Below are 23010 nucleotides of genomic sequence, written 5' to 3'. Positions count from 1 at the left end.
TAAATAAAAGGCATTGTCTCATGCTCTACTGGGCTCCAGCTGCAACACGCTGACAGCCCAGAGAGAGAGAACGTGCATAATGATGCATTGAGGTCTCTGTCTGTGTTTGTTATTTTCACTGACCCTCCCTCTCCCTTTTTGGGTACCTAGAACTTGACTGGAGCTTGTCTCCAGCAACCAAATATTTTAAACTTTAAAACCAGGTAATTCACTATAGAGGTTCTGATATCTGTGATTTTTTTTTTTTTATAATACACACACTCCTTTTCTCCAAAAGATAAATAATTTGAAAGCTTAAAAATGCATCAAGCTCATCAAGGTAAATGGATAAAATATAAGCTTTTAAACCCACAAATTCTAACAATTTCCCAAATTCTTGAAATAACTTTTTATTTTTCCTACTATGCATCTCTGTGTGGCAAGTCATAGTTTTGAGATACTAGTGTTTTTATTTCTTCTGCCTGCATTTTTCCTTTTCTTTTACCCCTATTGCAACAGGCGTTTGTCATGGGGGGAGTAAAGAGAGGCAGGCTTGAACTTAGAGTAGGATGCAAAGACTTTCCTGCATTGTTTTCGAAAACCTAAGTCTTTAGAAAAAAGTAATGGGTTTGTGGAAGAGGGAAAAGGAAGAAGAGGAGTCCTTTGTAGAGGCAAAAAGTCTTGGTGAAGGAGAAAATAAGAGTGAAGCTTTTCAAATCAGGGGTGTGGAAGGGTGGAGAGAGATTCTCTTGAACTAGAATAAGAAAGGAGAGTTAATATTTTTAGAGATAAATATTTTAAGGCATATCTAAGAAATTGGGGCCCTAAGTCCTAAAGAGTCTCATGATCTCCTATGTCATTTAATGTTTTGTTTAGTTGCATGGAACAAAAGCCTCACCTCACACTAACACAAAAGGGTATTAATTGTTTTCCATAATAAAATCAGAATGAGGGTTTTTTAGAGATGGTTTGATTTACGGTCTCAAGATCTCAAGATATCTCCAAGACTATTTTCTTACTCCATTTATTTACTCTGTTACCTAAAATGCTGGCTTCATTCTAACGCTGGAACCCTCTACAGTCATAAAACAGTTCCAAGCTACTATCCCAGCGACAGGCTTCCTCACTTCAGGCCCATGTAAGAAGGTAGGCTTCTGTCTCAAAATTCTAAGTAAGAGTCATGGAATTCACTCTGATTGTACTGGTTACGTTGCAAATCCATTGCTGATGGAGGCCAGGGGAGTGGGATGTGCTAATTGGCCTAAATCCATAAGAAGCCATCTGTGGAGCTATGAGTCACATTAAGCTTCCAGCAAAGCACATGGGTTATGTGGAAAAGGTGAGACATCTGAACCAAAATCTGAGACATTTAGGAATGTGGAAGGGGTGGGAAGAATGAAATGCAGAGATAATCAACAGATGTCCACTACATGGGAAGGATGTAGCAGAAAGTGATAGACTGGAAGGGACAACTCAGAGAGGGGCAATGGGTATTATAGCAGTTACTTGTGAGGACAGATGACCAAACAACGTGTGGGTTGTATTGTCACTGTGTGCAAGGACATAGTACTGTGGGATGATTCTGGAGATGGTTGAAGTGGCTGAGAAGAAAAGTACTAGGAATGACTGAGGTTATATTTTCCGCTAGCTCAGCAGTTCAGCTGCAGAAAAATATAATCATATCGGTTAGAGTTTGTTCAGTTGCAAATAACAAAATCCCCAGCTCTCACCATTTCTCAAGACATAGAATATGGTGACCTACATGTGACTGTTGGGCCTTTTCCTGTAGTGCTCCCTGGATCTTTGCTATTTCCAGTATCCTCAGGATCCAGTATCTCCCTCATAATCCTGAACTCTCAGGGCACATTTGAGTAAGAACTTTTCTGGCCAAACCTCCTTAGCTATCAACACCTTGTTAACACAAGTCATGAAAATAGAACTACTCTGATTAGAAAACTCAACCTGGGGATGGTAGAGATTTGTCATTCTGTGCAAGTCTTTTCATTGTAGATTTTGTCTAAAAGCTATTAGTTTTAGAAGTACCATTAAATTAGCATTAGATGTGCTGGTAATAATCGGGGACCATGCCAAAGAAAGATGGGAGTGATACTATAACAAATGCTTCACAGAAGAAAATATATTGTCCAGTTTAGATGACGTGAGGTCACTAAGCCTCAGACTAATGAACTGGAAGAGAACGCTTGTTAATAACCTGGTGACAGAGGGCTTGTGAGGTGAGAGAAGGGAGATAACTCAGCTGGAAGTTTATAGAGAAAAATGGAGAAGTTTGGAGTCGGCAGCTGAATTTCAGCTCAACGCATTTGGTGCCAATTCATCTAAATCAGCCCTTTGAGGTACGTTTACCAGGCACTCTTCAATCCTGAGACTTTGATGCATACGTCTACAGAAAAGTTAGATTAATGGCCCATCAAATGTCTGAAAAGTATATTTCTAACATTCAATTTTTTTCTGACATCTCCAGTCAACATTACAAAGCACTCCCCACCCCCCCACCCCAAAAGCCTCTGGTTTCCAAATCAGAAAAGTTTCTAGGAAGTGTAGACCTAACTTCATAGACCTATCACTTTTCAGCTGCCACTTTTTTTTTTTTAATTGTTCTTTTAGTTTTGAGAGTTGGAACACAGTAATAGGTTACTTTGAAGGAGACTGTATGTGTAAGATTAGAGGTATTAAGGTTTTCACAACCTGCCACCACTGTTCTACTGGAGAGGTTTGCTTTATTATCTTACCTCAGTGGTGAGAGACATGGTTAGAATTTAGAAAAGGTGAAGAATCTAAGCAAGGCAGTATTTATTTTGAGAACGGGCTGTGGAAGTATTCACCTACAACATGACCTACCCAACAACTTCAGTACAGTGATAGCTAAAATAAAACTCTAAGATACATTTGTACAAGGCCACTTTTTGGCAAGTTATAAATGCCTGATTTGAACTAGTCTGGCTATAAGAAAAAGTCATGAAGCCATAGGAAAGAGGATGGTGTTTGGTTGGGCCTGTAGGACAGTCACAACATATGAATTGGATACTGCCAGTTCTCTTTTTCTTTTGCTCTCTCTCTTATCTCCTATATCTGGCCATTTCTGCAGGAAGCCTCATTATCTCAAGTGAGATTACTCCACATGGCAAAAAATCCACATGGTGGCCACTCTTCTGCCTCCTACCTCTCTCTCACACTTCACCACACAGTGGGAATTCTTCTCCTCTGTGCCCATGCTCCAATTATCCACATAATCCTAAGGAACACCAATTGGCTTGGTTTGGCTCAGGTGCCAGCCTCTAAACTGTGCATCAGAATCAGCCAACTTTTTTAAAATAAAGGTTTCCCATGCTCCACCTCAAGAGGTTTAGATTCATTTGGTCTAAGCAGGGCCCTGGTATCAGTATTATTCTTTACTAGATCACAAAGTAATTCCAATAAGAAGCTCTAGACCAATCACCTGTGTGACCAGGGATGATGTTATTACTAGTCTTTCCCAGAATCACATGGTTGGAATGAGGAAAGGAGCAGTTCTTCAAAAGAAGGATGGTCTTCAAAAAGAAAAGGTGGTTTTAATGTGCAGACAAAACAATACCTGTTCAGTATATCATTTGGAGTGATTGGAAGTGGCAAATCATTAAAATATTTTAAGAAGGTACTAAAGCATCGGAAGCAAGTGTCATCGTATCAAGCTACTTAAAATAAAATGAAACACTGTAACCGCTTCTCTAGCTGGGAACTAAATTTTTGTGAGTTAACAAAGAAAAAAAGATAGAGCTGCAAATAGTATTTGGTTATTCTAGAAGTTACAGCTGCAAACTCAAGGGCAGATTCCATTTATACACTTAATAAAATTTTTAAATGTATTGATAATTTGCAAACATACATTTCAGAGATCATATAAGAAGCTTATCATTTACCACAAATACACACACACACACAAGCACACACAGGAAAGCAGCAGCATATATTTGCCACTTAACTTAGTCATAGAATCATAGCTGGAACTTATTCCAACAGTGGCATCTCAAAAAAAAAAAAAAAAAAGGGACCTAGATAAATATGTGTGTATAAACTTTATAACAGCTAAAAACATTGATCATCTAAAATGTTCCAGGAACTCTTTTAGGCATTTTATGTATGTTATTTCTATTTTCACCACTATGCTATGAGGTAGATATTAGTATACCATTTATTGTGGAGAAAACTGAGACTTCAGTGGGTTAAGTAAACTTGCTCAAAGTCATTTAGGAAGTGGCTGATCCTGGATGCAAAACAAGGTCTTCCTGAGTTTAAAGACTGTGCTTCTTTCCACTATTCATATAAGCCTATTCTTTTTTCATAACTCTTTCAATACCTTCAGCCAAAGCCAATAAAACTCTGATCAAAATTCACACATATTATGTAAATATATTTGTTTATGTCTAAATACATACTTGTGTTTGGAAGGTGTGTATATAATTAACTATATATACATGTGCATATATTTCAAAGAGGCTGAAAATATACATTTATAATGGAACATACATAACCTTTGAAGTTACGAAACTTATCTTCTCTCCAAATCTATTTATCTAAACTGGAGTTAGATTTTGCTATAGTTGACCATATAAAATGGAAATCGCATTAAATATCTCCTTGGACTCTGGCTATTTGTTCCTGTTACTACTAACTAAAAACAGCTAAAGAGACCCAGAAAAAAAAAGTGAAAATTAAGAAACCTTTAATTAAGAAACTCTTCTATTTGAATTTAGAAATTTTCACTAGGATCAATAATGTTAGATAAAAGAATTTGGCCTAAATGAGTCAGACATCCAATGACTTTCCAATTAATTTGATATCCTGGATGAAACTGGAGAGGCCATCAATAGACAATTGTAATGAGTCACTTCTTATCTGGCATGGTAACATTTTCATGTTACCTATCTTATACCCCAGACTTGCTTCATCGGTAGGAATTTGCAGAATGCAATGAATCAGTCAATTCTCTCTGCTTTATAAATCTATTTGACTTGGCACAGGTGACATAATAACTAACAAAAGTCAATGATTTATATTTGGGGTAATGGCTCAGATCTTTGGTTTTTTTTATTAGTTGCAAAAGAATATCCTTGACTTGTCATCCAGAACATTCAAATAGTACCACATGGCTGTACATTCTGCAGCTGTCAGGAAACCACTCCAAATGTTCTTTTTAATTTTTTTTTGGTGAGAATTGGGGGTGGAAGGGAGTCAGAGGAGGTAGCAGATAGTCATTTCAATATTTCTGCTAAATTGTAGTCATGCATATTGGTCAGTCATGAAGCCATGGTGAATCTATTATCCATGCTGGGTCAACTAGCATCTCTTGATACAAATCATGTTGGGAGTACATAACCTATTAGCTTCATACATGGAGAATGGATAAATCTCTCAGAGGCATGAACTTTACTCAGCTATGGCTACCTTTGCTAACATCATAAGAGCCTTGGGTGTCAGGAAGGCTTGAAGTATCACAGGTGTCAGTGGCTGAGAGGGTCAGATTGTATTAATGAAAGGAATTTGCTGTATTGTACTCTAGGCATCTTTGACTCCCCCCTCTTTGTGGCATTTTCCTGTTTTACAAAACAGCATGATCTATCATTTCTAATATATTTTGAATTGTTCCCTACTCCATCACTGCTGGCAGAGTTTAGCCATTAAATATATGTATTAAATGAGATACCTGCATCCTCTCCCAAATCCTATGATGTGTATATCCAAAATTGCCCCTAAAGTGATCTCTTTTAAACACAAATATGATTATGTCACCCTTATGCTTAACATTCTTCAAAAGATATTCATTGCCTTCAGGATGAAATTTAAAACCCGTGGTATGTTATCCAAAACATCTCTGTTCTCTGCCCTCTCCATCTCTTGAGCCTGTTCTCCCTCTGAGTCCTATTTCATAGCTTGAAGTGCAGTCATTCTGAACTACTTATAGTTCCTCGAGCATGTTAGTTCTCCAGGAGCTCTTGAATATTTGTACCCACTGGCCCACCTGAGAAGCCTTCTTCTTCTATTCCCTTTTACATGGCTGGTTTCCACTCATCTCCCATAAGCCAGCTCAGATATAATGGCTCAGGGAGGTACTCTAATTTGGGCTAGACATCCACAGCACTCTATTCTTCATATTTTCTGCCTGTTTACATCTGTGTCCTCTACCAGGTTGTAAAATTTACTAAAGAGGTTCTGTGCCTAGTCCCCTGTGTTTAGTAAGAGCCTGACAAATAAATGTCCATAAGCTATTTGTAGGGCTTGCCATGGTGTGGCAAGTAACCAATGCATCAAACAATGCTGCTGTAAAGGAAGAATCGTCAACTGATCCTCAAATTGTCCAATGGCTTTTCCTCATATTTTGATGTCATTAAAGTAATACAAAAAAACACTACAATATAATTCCTTCTATCTGCCAATACCATGCTATTTTGGCTACTATAGTTTTGTAGTATATTTTGAAGTCAGGTAGTTTGATGCCTCCAGCTTTGTTCTTTTTGCTTAAGATTGCTTTGGTATTTGGGGTCTTTCATGGTTCCATATGAATTTTAGGATTGTTCTCTCTATTTCTGTGAAGAATGTTATTGTTATTTTGATAGGGATTGCATCGAGTCTGCAGATCACTTCGGGTAGTATAGACATTTTAAACATATTAATTCTTCTAATCCATGAACATAGAATAGCTTTCTATTTTTCATGTGTCCTCTTTAATTTCTTTCATAAGTGTTTTATAGTTTTCATTGTATAGGTCTTTCACCTTTTTGGTCAATTCATTCCTAGGTTGTTTTTTTGTTTTGTAGTTATTGTAACTGGAATTATTATTCTCTTTTTGCTTTCTTTATCAGATAGTTCACTGTTGGTGTATAGAATACAGAACCCAGAAATAAATCCATGCATTTACAGTCAACTCATTTTTGACAAAGGCACCAAGAACATACACTGGGGAAACAATAATTGTTTCAATAATATTTCTGGAAAAACTGGGTATCCATATGCAAAAGAATGAAACTAGACCACTATCTTTTGCCATATTCAAAAACCACTCAAAATGGATTATTAAAGACCTGAATAAAAGACTCGTAACTATGAAACCACTACAGGAAAACATTGGGGAAACACTTCAGGACATTGGTCTGAGAAAAGATTCTTTGGATAAGACCTCAAAAGCACAGTCAACAAAAGCAAAAATAGACAAGTGGCATTATATCAGACTTATAAGCTTCTACACAGTAAAGGAAACAATCAACACAGACAACCCACCAAATGGGAAAAAAATATTTGCAAATTATCCATCTGACAAGGAATTATCAACCAGAATATAAGGAACTCAAACAGCTCAAATGCAAAAAAACAAAACAAAGCCCAAAATGGCCAAATTACCTGTATAGACATTTCTCAAAAGAAAACATCCAAATGGTCAACACCAATAAATATATGAAAAAATGCTCAATGTTACTAATCATCAGGGAAATGCAAATCAAAACCATGATGAGATACCATCTCTCCCAATTAAAATGGCTCATCAAAAAGACAGAAAATTACAAATGGTGGCTAATATGTGAAGAAAGGGAACTCTTGTGCACTGTTGGTGGAAATACAAATTAGTACAGCCATTATGGAAAACAGTGTGGAAGTTTCAAAAAATAGAACTACCATATGATCTAGCAATTTTACTACTGGACATTTACTCAAAAGAAAGGAAATCAGTATGTCAATGAGATATCTGCACTCTCATGTTTATTGCTTCACTCTTCACAATCTCCAAGATGTAGAATGAACCTAAGTGTCCATCGATGGATAAACGGATAAAGAAAATGTGATATGTATATACAGTGGAATAAAAAAAAAGAATGAAATTCTGTCATTTGTGGCAACATGGATCAGCCTGGAGGACATTGTGCTAAGTGAAATAAGCGAGGCACAGAGGGCAAATATCACGTATTCTCACCTACATATGGGTGCTAAAAAAGTTGATCTCATAGAAGTAAAGAGTAAAATAGTGGCTACCAGAAGTTGGGAAACTTAATTTTGAGGACAGTCTAACTTGGTGATGATAAACTTAGTTTCCAGCATCTGTAGGCATGGGGCTGAATCCTAGCTTTATCCCTTAGTAACACTGTAACTTTTGACAAGTAGTTTAATCTTTCCACCTCAGTATTCTAATATGTAAAATGGAGTTAACAATATCCACTTCACAGGGATGTTACTAATTGTGATTAGTTTATTACTAAATAAAATGTTATATAGATTAGATGTAGAAAAGAGTAAGCTGTAAATGCATATAGCAAGGACCATAATTTCCTTATCATTAGATGCCTGACAATAACAAAGAAAAAAAGCTGGTTTGAAAGAAGTTATTGTTAGATTAATGTAAGTTGTTCATTGAGATTGGGAAGCTTTGTTTTTAATAACCTCCCTCAAGGATACCAATAAATAATACTTATGTTAACTACCATGCTAACCAAAGAAAATATTAAGAATAACTTTGTACGTTATTCTAAATTTACATTAACGTTTATTCATTATGAGTCCTATGAAGTGAGTACAAACACGTTAGCCTCATTGTCAGATGTGGAAACTGAGCTACAGCGAGGTTAACTGTGCAGTTCAACATTACTTTGCCGGTAAGTGGTAGACCCAGGATTCAAACCTGAATTTAAACGAGGCCACATCTACTTCACTGTCTTTCCAGGGGTAATGCCAGGCATAATCCATTCATATGCCAAACATTCACTGAGTGTATACCACATTCCCAACACTGTTCTAGGCAGATTAGGTATAGAAGTGAGTATATATTTATACATAGCACATATTTATGGGGAAAGACAGATGTTAACAAAGTAAATAATAGATAAATAAATGAATAATATACCTTTCAGATATTGATAAGTACAATTAAGCAATAATGGAATGGAGAAATGTGTGATGGAAATGCTAGTATTAATTTAAATGGGTGAACAGGAGAGATTTTTCTCAAGAGATGACATTTGAGCATATATTTAAATGATAAAAAGAACAAGCCATGTAAAGGTCTAAAGGAAGATTATTAAAGTTTTTCTTTTCTTTTTTTTTCTTTTCTTTGGTGGCTGACCCTTATGGCCAGTATGAAGATCTGAACCTTTGACCTTGGTATTATAACAACATGTTCTAACCGACTGAGCTAACTGGAGAATAACATATATAAGGGCCTTGAGGTGAGAAATGATTGGCTTTTTTGAGGAATGTCAAGGTCAGTGTGGCTGGAGTGAAATGTTTGAAGAGCTAAGCTGGTGGTGAGGGCATAATGTTGGAAAGGAGAGCAGGGGTCACATTGCATAAGACCTTATAGGTGATGATAAAGAGCATAATTATCACCTTCTGGAGAATTTTAAGAATAAAAGTGGTATGATCTTGTTTATATTTTGAAAAATATTACTCTTGTTATTTGGAGGAGAACAGTGGGGCAAAAGTCGAAGCTATTACAGTGGTCTGGGCATTGGATGATATTGGTTTGGACTAGGACTCAGCAGAGCAGGTGGTAAATATATTTTTATGGTAGCACCAGTAGGACTTGCTTGTGGCTGCAGAGGAAAAATTCCATAATAACTGTGCAAGACTTTTAGACTTTGGGGGCCTGAACAATAAGGAAAATGATAGAAACAATGAGCTAAGACAAAGAATATTAGGTTAGAAGCAGCTTTGGCCCTGGGGGGAGGGAGTGCAGGGAAAAGGCCTTCTTGATCTTCAAGTAGAGATGCCAACTAGACAGTTAGTTCTATACATTTGGGAGAGAGGTCATGTCTTCAGAGTTGGAAATTGTCAATTGATAGTTGGTATTTAAAACAACGGGTCTGGATGAGATCACCTAGGGAATGAGGAGACATTGAGAAGAGACCTGTTCACTAGGCATCTAGAGTGCTCCAACATTTAAAGGAGGAGCCAGCAAGGAGGTTGCGAAAGGGCAGCCAATGAGGTAGTGGAAGAACAGGGGAGTGTTTTGTTCTGGAAGTTAATAATTAACATCTTCGAGCAAGAAAGCACTGACGTCTACATCAAATGCTGCTGAGAAGTTAGTTAGGACCGAGAACTGATGCTTGGATTTAGCAAGATAAAACCTGTCATGACTTTGAAAGGGATGTTTTTAGGACTATTGTGAAGATAAAAGCATGAAATAGGTTGAAATAAGAAATGAGGTAATAAAGTGGAGTTAATGAAAATAGACAGTTTTCCTAGATTTTTGGTAAAGTGAAAAGGAATAATGAGACAATAGTAGGAGGGGAACATTGGGTCAAGGGTTAGCTATTTCTTTCTTTTTTTTTTTTTTTAAGACAAAAGATATTACATCATGTCTGTGTTAAAGTTATCCAGCAAAAGGCAAGAGAGGAATTGATATTGCAGAAGAGAGAGGAGATAATCGCAGAGGCTGCATCACCCAATGGACAGGAGGTTATGGAGTCCAGAGAACAAGTGAAGAGGTGGCCTCAGAAGAAGTAGCAGAATGCCTCTATTGTCATGGGGACAGAATGCTAGCAGATCTGGTGGTAGGAAAGAGAGGTGGTTTTCATTTGATTGCTTGGATTTTCTCAAGGACATATGAAAGGAGGCCAATAGCTGAAAGTGAGAGAGAGAGGGTGTTTGAGATCTGAGAAAACCAAATAAGATGTGAAATTGTTGTCCAAGAGAATGAAAAAGTTATTTTTCTAAAGAAATGTTAAAAAAAAAATTACCAGGTTTGGAGAACTCACTTGGAATCAATGGTTAAAAATTTAAAGTGAGATGAGTGAGTGTCTTTAGCCATGTCCAGTTGCTTAGGTGCTTGTATGGAGTGAGTTGGAATTTGTTAGTTTAACCAGAGTAAGTTAACCAGGACTGGGTTTTGCTGGATATGCACAAAAAGGGAGAGGGGAGAAAAAAGTTAAGAGGGCATGAGAGGGAGAATTAGAGGGTGGACTAGGTAACGTATGCTAGATGAGGAGGGAAGGGAAGGCATAAAGAGGGTGAAAACTGGGGGAAATAGTGAAATCAATAGTTCAAAGTCCCACTGAGGCTGAAGAATTTTTGGAGTGGGGGTACTAGAATAAATGACAAGGACAGAAAGGAGGTGGTGTTCAGAGAAGATGATGCTTGACATAGAGGCTCTGGATGGGGTGCAGTTAATGGCAGTGACAAGGTTCAGAGTGTGACGGGGAACACTAGGGCAGGAAGTGAGGAAGGTGAAGATGAAATATTCAAGATCAGGAAGCAAGTAAGCGTCAGAACCCAGGCTAAAGCCCACAATTGTCCAACTCTTACTGAGTGTTCCATCTCACACCAACATTAGCTTCTAATTATATTTTGACCTACAAAAGCAGGGTAACTAAATGGTGTTCTATTCAAGATGTTTATGTGTGTTGGATGGAGGGAGGGAGAAGGATTGGCTTCGTGGGCAAAAGACCTGTTCAGTCGCATAGAGTCCTGGGTTTAGAAGGATCCCACATTTCCATGTTGCACTGCACCCCAGAATGAGATAGCCAGTCCTGGAGAGAAGGTTAGTGATTTAGAAAAAATGTGTTCTTTTTTTTCGTTTGGGCTAATCTTCCATAAGCTTCACTTTTCGCCATTTAGCATGCCATTGAAATTTTACCAAAGTCGATAATGGAAGTTTTAAAGAAGCCATCTGTCAAACACTTAATTTTCAATGTAAATTGCCTTTTAAAACCACCCACATTCAATAAAAATTAGGCTGAAATGAGAAATTCGTTGGTACAGGAAATCAGATAATCAGTAAGCTAGAAAGAAGATATAAATTAAAGTGCAGGTCTAGAGTCTTAATTCATGCTTGAATGGTAGCTTAGAGAAAAATACTTACATTTTTATTTCTTATTATAAATATATAATATGTTTATTATAGAACATTTAGAAAATAAATATAAACAAAAAGAAGAAACCAAAAATTGGCCAAAAATCCTTAACAAGAGTTAGCCACTTTTAACATTTCGGTGTGTATCCTTCTAGGCTTTATGAATGTATTTATGTATGTATATATATATATGTATAGCTTTGTTTGTTTCTATTGAATTGTATTTTAAATATAATTTTAAAACAACTTTTTAATTTAATAGTATAATGTAGGTGGCTCTTCTATCCTTGTAATTAAATATTTTTCTAAAAAACTCCTTTAATATAATTTCTGTTATATACAAACATAATAATTAAACACTTTATCTTTTTTGCTTATTATTAACTACTCATCTTTTTCAATCTCTACTATTATAAACAATACCAAGATATTCTTTATATATCTGTCCATTCTTATTAGTATAATTTCTAAATCAAAAAGCATGCCCATTTTATTTTATTTTATTTTTAATTAAGAGCCCACTTTATTCCAAGTACTGTACTACACAGATTCCAAGTATTCAAGACTGAATATACCAGAAACAATCTCTCTCTTTTTTTTTAACCTCCTTTTTTTTTTCTTAATTTTATTTTGTCGATATACAATGGGGTTGATTATTGTGGCCCTTTACTGAAACCTCCCTCCCTCCTCCCTCTCCCCCCTCCCACCCAACAATGTCCTTTCTGTTTGCTTGTCATATCAACTTCAAGGAATTGTAGTTGTTATGTCTTCTTCCCCCCCCCCCCCGGTTTTTTTGTGTGTGTGTGTGTGAATTTATTTATTTATTTTTAGCTCCCACCAATAAGTGAGAACATGTGGTATTTCTCTTTCTGTGCCTAACTTGTTTCACTTAATATAATTCTCTCAAGGATGTGAAAAATCTCTCTAATGAGAACTACAAACCACTGCTGAGAGAAATTAGAGAGGATACAAGAAGATGGAAAGATATCCCATGCTCTTGGATTGGAAGAATCAACATAGTGAAAATGTCCATACTACCCAAATTGATATACAAATCCAATGCAATCCCCATCAAAATTCCAATGACATTTTTCTCAGAAATGGAAAGAACTATCCAGACATTTATATGGAATAACAAAAGACCATGCATAGCTAAAGCAACGCTGAGCAAAAAAAATAAAGCTGGAGGCATAACACTTAACACTACCTGACTTTAAACTATACTACAAAGCTATAATGACCAAAACAATATGGTACTGGCATAAAAACAGACACACTGATCAATGGAATAGAATAGAGAATCCAGAAATCAACCCACACACCTACAGCCATCTGATCTTTGACAAAAGCACCAAGCCTATACATTGGGGAAGAGACTGCCTCTTTAGCAAATGGTGCTGGGAGAACTGGATATCAATATGCAGGAGAATGAAAGCATGCCCATTTTAAAGGCATTCAATCCATGTTTCCAAATTGCTCTTTTAGAATTGTACTAATTTCCAAGACCACTAACTGGCACTAAACATTAATATACCTTTAAAATTTTTGCCAATTGGATACACAAAATCTGCTTGCTCTCATTGTCTTCCTTTGTTTCTTATGGAAATTGAATAAGTTTTCATATGTGTACTGGCCTTTTCTTTTTTGATGAATGTCCTGTTAATGCCTTTTGGTCATTTTTTTCTAGATGGTCTTTCGCCTTTCTCTTTGCGTTTTGTAAAATATCTAAATATATTAGGTCTGTGTTGCATAGTTTCCTTAATTTGTCAAAGGCCTTTGCCAATGTCCTACAAGCATATTTGCAGAGCTCTCCAGGGGTTGCTGTGTTTTTCCCTATGGGGTGGTTTTAAAAATCAACCATTTTTTAAAAACAGAATAAGAAAAGCATTTTACCTATAGTAATGATAGTATCAATATCACATGAATGAAAGTATCTTGTAACATATCTAAAAAATGTATGGCCAAAACACTAATAATAAAAACATTAAGAATAAAGTACTAGATGTGCTCATTGAATATTTCTGTCTCCCACTCATTCCTCCATATCCTGGCCATGCAATTTAAGTACTGAACGTTCTGCTGTCTCAATGCTCTGCACTGAGTATTTCATTAATATTCTCATTGTGAGTTCTGTGGGAAACTTCCAGGTTATAGTACACAATTGTATAGTTTCACAAGACAACCCATTAGGGTGTAGAATGAGGAATGCAAGGTTGGGGCTTTGGATTTTTTTTTCTTACCCTTTCCAATGTAATTTCTTCAAATTCATATTCAATTTCTGTCCCATTGACCTGTAAATAGAAAAAAAGAGAGAAAACTATTAAATAAATATTGAGGAGGAGACAGCTGTGTTTTAGAAAATACTTGGGGGTTAAATTTTCATTCTGGCTGTGAATAAAACACAGTTTCTTAACGTTTGTGATTATATGTTTTCATCCAAATGAAATATAACCCAAGCTGTTCTAAAATATATGAGTGAGATGCTGTAAAAAATGATAAAAGATTATTGCATTTCTTAGAATCTTGTGATTTTTGCAGGGAGGGGAACAACACAAAACATGCATTGTGACTTTACAAAGAACAAATCATCTAGGGGCAATGTTACAAATATGTAGAAAATAATTTCTTAATATCTTTTTAAATCTTAGAAATGATCATTAAAATATAACCTTAAAAATCAGTTATAATGGCAGCACAACTACATGTCATTTTTTTCTTTTTTAGTAATAAAACAGTATTAAGAATGACTGTGTCAGCTAAGAAATGCCTTGTTATATTTACTGGGAATCCCTGGACCATGTAACCATGTACTTCACTAGCAATAAGAAAAGAGCAAAACAGGATAGATTTAAAAATTCCTAGTGAGAAATTGTTTTAACCATCCAACCAACCCTTTAATTGATTTGAATTTACAGAGAGAAATAAGTACATTTTAAATACAGCTAGGCACCTTAGATTTCAACAGATGTGCACAGAGAATGTATAAACAGTTGCTTTAAACTAATCTTACAAATACCCAATTCCCATTTTTATCTATCACAGAATTCTTTTCAGACAGGCACAACCTCTGAGCAACAGCAAATTGGCTGTTTCTTATTCCTAATATGTGTCTCAACAACATCATTAGAATTTAGGAATCAGCCAGAAAGTCTAATTTTTAACTACAAAACCCTAATTTGTGTAGGGTTCTAAATTCAGTTTACTTTTCTATCTTAGAATAATTTAAACATAGTACTGCAGATTTAGAGAGCTCTATGGAGGCAAGGACCAGAGAGTCGGCCCCTTTCCCTAACAGAAAGCCTGGCAACAAAGAGTTGATGAAGGAAAAAAGAGTGAATAAATGAATGAACTGAGCAATTAATTTACTTATCTGACTTATAAGCACGTATATATGTGAATTCTCTTTTATAAGAAATTTGTATGGAGTATCATCAACTGAAGGTATAATTATAATCAGTAAAAATATAGAATGACAATGACAATGGACTCCTGTGCATCCACCATCCACTCAGAGCATGTTTTTGATTTTCCAATTACATGAGCTAATTGGTGAATCACATTTTACTGTGTTACTAGATTATCAAACAGCCCTAAACCAAATTTGATTTTCTGGGCTTCAGCAACTTAATGACTAACAGAAAAGGACTTGATGATGTCAGAAAGCTTTAGCAGCTTTATGGAGGTTTGTGTTGTGTACATATAAAATTCTTTTTTAAAAACCCAAGAAACAAACCAAAAAAACCCCTCAAACTCCCTGTATTTGTATGTTTCCATATGATTTTTTAAAATAACTTTCTTTAGTTGATAGAAGGAGGACAGAAAGAGAAAGCTGAATTAATGTGATATGTTTTTATTCTCCCAGTGTGACTCTATGGAGATTTTCTTTGCTTCAGTGCTTCTCTAGAGTGAAGCCCTTCACATTATTAAAGTGCTACAAACTGGGGAGAAAAAAGCAACTTCAAAGAGAAAAAAACATGCCTCCGTTAAGAAATATCTAAAGGCTCGCGGTGAAAGATATTCTGTTAGGAAGTGCTTAAAATACAAAAATATTTTAGTGGCATAAATTGTATAGTTGTAGCCTATCAAAATCTTTGCTTAACATTTCAGGGATCATATATGCTGACTCTTTGATCCTAGAACATTATATATGCACATCCTAATTGATGTTCCAAAGTCCCCTGGTCAGCTAGATGAACTGTTGCAGGCTTACATTTACTCCATGGGTCTGTAGTTTTCAACTCAAGAAAATGTTATTTGCCTAATTCAATAGTATTCAGGCTCTCTTCATTAGATGTAATGATGCTATCCAGGTTGGGATATAACTTTATTTTCAAAAGAAAGCATTTCATACTTACAATAGGCTTTAGTGAAATTATAGAAGAGTGAAGCATTTTTAGCACAGGTGAGGCAACATTTCGACCTTCAATTAAGGATCATTTAAAACATGGAATCGCAAGGGTCAGTGTAGGAGTTCAGGAAAGACATTTGAGATGCTTTATTGTCTACACTCTATTACTAGGAGAGCAAGATCTATGTTTTGCTTAAGGAGCCCTAAGATAAAAAATTCTACAACTTCTTTTGGCAAAGATTTTGTGGGGAAAAAATGAGATAGAACTAAGAACATTTCCATTTTAATTTGCAAAAAAAATTAGTGCCTTTTCAAACTAGTATACCAGTACAGTATTTAAAAAAATATTTTTCTACATTCATTTAGAGAGTTGTTGATAATTGAATGATGAAGAACCAAGAGGTATTTACAGTAATTCACCTTAAGACATAATCTTTTGTTTCCTCACTCAACAAAACCAAAACTATGTTGTGAATGGCTCCCATTATTTTCTGGGGGGCTTACAGTCCATTCATTGTTGTCTGGATTTTCCTTGGTGGTCTCACTAGTACTCCCAATTAATTTATAAGTATATAGCTTTCAATTCATGAAGTTCTCTTCCTGCAAAGAGTTCTGCCAAACACATTTTTTTTTTCCTTGACCTGTCACTTCTTGTGATATTTAAACACCTTGGTAATGGTTTATGTTCCTGATAGTTTGGGGCCTGGACAGCTGCATGGTTGCAACTCTGGCCCTGACCATCACTACACTCTCCTTTCCACCTTGGTGACTAGAAAAGTGAGAGGATTGGTATTTTTGTAGATTTGCAGGGTCGATAAAATAGATGGAATTTCCCAGTTTTGAAAAAATCTGTTTTTCTTCAGATACTTGATTTTTATGAACCTGATGATTCTGTGGTGACAGCTGGTAGGTTTCTATGGTGGCCAGAAAATCAAATTGATGCCACACATTGTCCTGCACTGTTCTGGGCATGCAGCCTACCTGGCATCATATGGCAGTTAAGTCAAGAGAGTGACCCACAACCCACTCAAATTCAAACTTGGTATTTAAAATTTTAATTTCATAAACTTTGAATCCTTTACATATTTTTTTCTCTCTGACAGCCTTTAGTTAATTTTGCTGCCTTTTTTTCCTTCAGTGCTGTAGTAACCACCTCCCTCAATGATGATATAATTTGATTTTGAGGTGTATTTTTACCTCTTGAAAAGAGATTTTTCATGAATAACACATGTGAACTATTCCAACTATGTTTTAATGTTCTTTAATTGGAATCTTAAATAATGATTTCTCTGAATTTTTTTCTTGTTCTTTGCCCCCTTTGTAATTTCCTTAAGGCTGAGAACATACTAAACTCTGATATAAATAAATTTTTATATATTCCCATGCTACGTATTATAACAAGTGCCAAAAAAGGGATATCAAAGCATTGGCTTCTTTAGACTAAACACAATTCTATCCAATGAACAATTATTGAGCATGTATGAAATGCAAAAAATGACGTCAGCCTGGAAGGAGTCAGGAAAGATTTCAGAGGAGGTGGGATGACCTAAATACATACATATATATCTGTATCTATATCTATCTATCTATATCTATATCTATATATATATCTCAATTTACTATTTGTTGTATATATAGATTCAATTCCTTAATAATATAGAATATGATAGATGATGTATTAATACTGCCCCTTCCTATAAGTAATAATGATATAGTAAATAAGACATATCTCTAATATTATTGTTTTAGCTACCATTGGGCTTAGAGAGGAATGTGATAATCATGGAGGTCAGAGCCTCAGAAGATACAAAGATGAGTGAGATAGGGTCCCTGCCTTCAAAGAACTCAGTCTAACAAAGAGAGACAAATAAATGGAAACATAACAAAGTGATATGAGCCCTGTGGCAGATGCCTGTAGACTTCAGCAGCTGCAGAGTGACACAGAAGGGAACAGGCAATTCCTCCCGAGGGAGTCAGGAAAGACTTCATAGAGGAGGTGGGATGAGTTAAATGAGTTCATGTGCAGGTGTTCTTCAGAATGGGTAGGTGAGAGATGGGCCTACCAAGGCAGAGGGAGCAGTGCTAAGCACCTCTTCAGAGTGCTCCACTGGAGAAAGCACTGGCTTCAGAGTTAGAAGACCTGTACTCTAGTCTTAATTCTGTGTTTTAACATGCTGGGTTACCTTGGGCAGATCACGATGCCTCAATTTTCTCATGCAGACAGATGATCTCTGAGACACATCCCAGCTCTGTCCTTCTAGCATCAGGGCTTTTCTCCCCGTCTACTGCACCTGACCAACTTTTATTACGCTTTTTCTGTTACTCTCTATTCCAAAGATACTAACAGGCAACCCGTAATCCTACCAGCTGGTATTCAGCTAACTTCTGAGTACCTCTGCCATATCTCTTCTCATTAATCTCCTTAATCTTCCCCCAGCAGGGAGGAAACTAAATGGCAATATCAAACCTTTTCCTTGGCTCTACACAAGGATGTCACCATTAACATCTTCCCTGTTTCTTCTCCTCAGGATCTCAGGCTTGTGGGGAAATAAAAGATAGCTGTTTCTCTTTAAAAAGAAAAAAAGGATAATAAAGATAAGGGAGTTTTTCTGTACCTCCATCCAAAAGAAAAAAGAACTGTAGAATGCTGATGTTCATTATCCCCATCTTTTTATCACATTTAACTTTAAACATCTCTGCTGCATGTATGAAAAACAATCAAGCACTGAGAAAGTGACAGTCCAGATTAGAGCATGGAAGCTCTAATCAGGGCGAAAGCAAAATTAGCCTGGAGGTTTGCGTGCATACTACTAAACTGTTCATCACCTTTAACTAATGTCCCTTTTCCTAGACTATCTGTACTGCCTAAAAACATGCTCTCTCTTCAAATTGAGGCATTATCATCACACAGAAGTTAAAAGCTTAGATTCCAGAATCAGAAAGGCCTTAATTCCAATACAAGTTCTGTCACTTAACAAGCCATTAGAATTCATCTTTGTTAAGCATTATACACATTTCTGAGTTAATATTACTCATTTAAACACTTAGTAGTAAGCAAAAGATTTTCTGTTTTAGTTCTGCAGAGCACCTGTTTTAATCTAAGGTATACATATGGTTATTTTATGAGTACTGTTTAGTTATAACGAGACTGGTTTAAAAATGTGCAGTGTTAGAAGCTAACCGTAGTTCCTATTTCTTAATTTTAATAAACATTCACAGATTATAAAAACACTTATTGATAATCTTAGTTAAGATTCTAATTTTGGTAAGAGCACTATTCCTATTATTTACCTGAATGTGTTCTACCAATTAACTCTGATTTCAAGTTAAAACTTCTAATCTTAATTAAACAAACTTCTGAGCTCAGGGAACTGCTAAATCATAGCTTCCACCAAATATAGAAAAAATATTAATCAGTATATTATAATACGTTCCATTTTTGAACAATTTTATTTTATTTTTTTCATTTTCTCTGTCTTTGTTATTAAGCCTTTATAACACACAGAACTTTGGGTCTAGAAAAAATTATCACAGACATAATAGTTACTATCTTTTAAAATTTAATTAGAAACCACAGTTATTTCTTTATACCTATAAAATTGTGATAAAATTTTCTCAGTATTTTTGTCAGGAGAATTATAGGAAATGGCTTAGGGGTCTTACATGTATAAAAAGAAAGTCACTTTTATATACAAAGTTGTCTTGATTAAAGGCTTCTGTAATGAAAGGAAAATATAGTTACTTAATATGTTCAGAAGTGGATTTGCCTCTGATTTGGAAATGGCAATTTCTTCCTAGCTTTGCTCCCTTGCTCTGCACCATGTGCAGGATGGAGGAAAAACATGTGGTTTTAATGCATTTATTTGGCTCCAGCCTCATACAGGCTGTTTTGTTTGTGATGAAATATTGTTTTGAGTTTGAACATGCCTTTGAAAGCAGTAAATAGCATTAAGAACAAAGCTGATCAATAGTTGTAAAGGCATCACGATACACGGGACATTTGTCCCATCAACCCCCTACCTCACCTCACCACCCAGAGATGTGAATTCCTGGCTCAGTTGCAAACAAGTGACCAAAAGAATCAAGGGCTCAAAGCACACGGCCAAAAGATTTAGGAAAATAAAAACTAAGTAAGTGGTGAATCATCAGATGACACATCACAAATACGATGACGGAGCAGATAGCCAATGATATTTTCTCTTTCCCTCAGGTATACTGTGACTACAGCAGGAGGCAGAATATCAATGTCCTCCACTTCTTCATCCCTGCTCTTTCCTAAATGTCTTGCAATCTAGTTTGTGGTCCACCACCACACAAAAACGGAGCTCATAAGGATCAACAAAGACATTTTGACATTTAAATACAATGCTCTTTATTCTCCCTGGCTTTTGTGCAGTTTTTAACACTCTGGAGTGACCACCGCTTGAAGCTCTCCCTTCCTTCTGTCATATGGTCTATCTTTGCTTGTCTCCTCCCAGCAGCTCTGTCCACTGCATTTGTGCCTATTTCTTTGCCTCCTTCCAGATATGATCATTTGCCAACCTCTGCCCCTTATTGTTTTACAATCTTTACCCATGTTTTCATTTCACCTAACTTTTTTTTTTTTTTCTGAGTAAATGTCCTAGTTCATCCTGAACTCAATAAATCTAAAACAGAACTAATCATCTGGCCTAATTATTATTTCCTTCAGCCTATGAAATCTCTATTTAAAAAAATCCTCTTTTTTATATACATCATTTATATTTGTTATCAATACCTACCCTCCTATTTCACTTCCTAATTATCATTTTCTTAAGACCGTAATATAATTTCCTAAAACTATTTCTGCCTCTATCATTTTTTAGTACCAATCAATTCTTCATAACCTTTGAGGCTTATCTTCTTTAAAAGCAATGTTTTTACCATGTCATTTTGCTGCTCAAGTAGCTTTAATTTTTCTTTATCCCTAAAGAACATTCCAGATCACCCACCAGCTGTCTTCAATCTACCTTTCTAGTTATGTACCCTATTTCTTATCTTCAAAACATTTTCTTTCCAACTAATTGTACTGAACTGGTATAAAGCACCTCCTTCCTTTGGTATCTGTGCTAATGACATATACTCTGCTCTGAATGTCTTCCCTCAATCTATGCTTATTAAAATTCTAATTAATTTAGAAAAATATATTTGAATGCCTAGAATTTCCCATGTAGTAGGTTAAGTCCCAGGATGTAGAAGTAAATAAAGCAAGAAGTAAATAAAAATTCTGCCCTCATGGGGCTGAATTCTATTGGGGGTGTGGGAAAATTTTATTCCCATCAGACAAAGACTACTCTTTCATAAAATCAAAAAAATTTCTCTTATCAACTGCTTAAAAATCATCACTCTGTTCTCTAAAATCTTAGGAAAATGCTAATAGCAATAATAATAATTGCTACTAATATTGTTACTACTACTACTAGGTTTAGTTAAGCATGTAGTACATGTCAGGCACTATCTTAAGTTGGTCTAATAATTACAATAAAACAGAGAGCTTAGCATTTTAATGCTGATTTTACTATCTAAGAAGCCTATTTTCTAAGTTAAGCAATTTTTTCAGATACACAGCCATAAGCAACATGAGGCTAGGACTATCTTCATCCTTCTCTTCTCTTAGTGATAGGAAGTGTATCCTCAATTCAAATTTGTTGAACAAAATTAATAGACAAGTGCCTACATGGAGGGAGGAAGGAATGGAAATATCTAGTGTTTGACATTAAAACTCTAATTTTTCTCTCTGGTCATACACAACAATACATACAAGTAATACATAATTACGTACCTGTAATACATACCTGTATTACTATACTTATGGTCTTTCTTGGGGTCCAGCTCTTTATATTGTACTTTATCTTCCCTGATACACTGTCCTCTTGCTCAAATGAGGCACTACCTTTTCAATTTTTGTTTCTCTTGTGGCACATATTATAATGATTTGCCAATAGTAGCCACTTTATAAATAGTTATTAAAGAAATAAATCACTTAAACCCTATGTTAAGAGATTTTTATTTGCTATAGATCTTTAAATCCCTTCGTATTCAGAAGTCCTACTCATCATTGTCACTTTCCAAAGGAGTGAACCACCTTAATTTCTCTAATCATTTTACTTCAGATCTTGCTAACAAAAAGCTGTCTCCCTTTTCAACTGAATATAGGTCACCCTTTCAGCAGCTTTCAAGATCAATCCATCAATCAACAAATATTTATTGAGTGACTACTCCCACCTTCTTTGCTAGCTCATATAATCTCTTTTTATCCCATTTTAAAAGCACATCACTATCTTTACAGCCTTGGAAAAGAGCTATAGAACCACATCTCCCTGATAGTTCATCTGAAGTTTTGTGATTCTGGAAAAAAATGCTTGGGCTGCTTGTTACAAAAAAGGTCATATCAATATTTCTAGATCAAATAGTAAGGGAAAGAATTCTCCTGCTTTATTTTATTTCATCTTTCTCTAAGTACATTAGGATGATGACAGGGACTGATTTGTCCTGTTTGTTTCTGTCCCCCACCATGACCAGTTGATAACATGTAGAAAATGTAAGGTTTCAAGTTGTTTTGGTTATATGTTCCTTTTTTTTAGATTATGCTAGCAATATTATTATCCATTTACATACTATATTCACATACATTATTGAAATTTTTCTTCATAACTATCTTATATGAGTTCATATTACTATTATCTCAGTTTTATAGATGAGTGAACAACTCAGAAATGGTAAATGATTTGCTCAAAATTGGTCAGCTAGTAAATGGTGGTGTTTTGACGCAAATCTAGATCTTTTGGACTCTGAATCTAGAGCTGTTTTTACTACATTATGCTGCACATACAGG

General features: G+C 35.6%; 1 protein-coding gene across 11 annotated transcripts in view; it reads right to left on the bottom strand.

The window, feature by feature from the left end:
• The window catches only part of DLG2 (discs large MAGUK scaffold protein 2), a 2032915-nt gene that overhangs the window by 606656 nt on the left and 1403249 nt on the right, over positions 1-23010 (bottom strand). For all 11 annotated transcript variants that reach the window (XM_063094161.1, XM_063094165.1, XM_063094169.1 and 8 more), the window contains one exon: positions 14050-14100. In XM_063094161.1, coding sequence (XP_062950231.1) covers positions 14050-14100 — 51 coding nt within the window. The remainder of the gene's footprint in view (positions 1-14049; positions 14101-23010) is intronic.

Source organism: Cynocephalus volans, chromosome 4 (assembly GCF_027409185.1).
Source record: "Cynocephalus volans isolate mCynVol1 chromosome 4, mCynVol1.pri, whole genome shotgun sequence".
Lineage (NCBI taxonomy): Eukaryota > Metazoa > Chordata > Mammalia > Dermoptera > Cynocephalidae > Cynocephalus > Cynocephalus volans.
The sequence above is the reverse complement of the archived record's forward strand: the minus strand, read 5'-3'. Positions and strand labels throughout refer to the sequence as shown.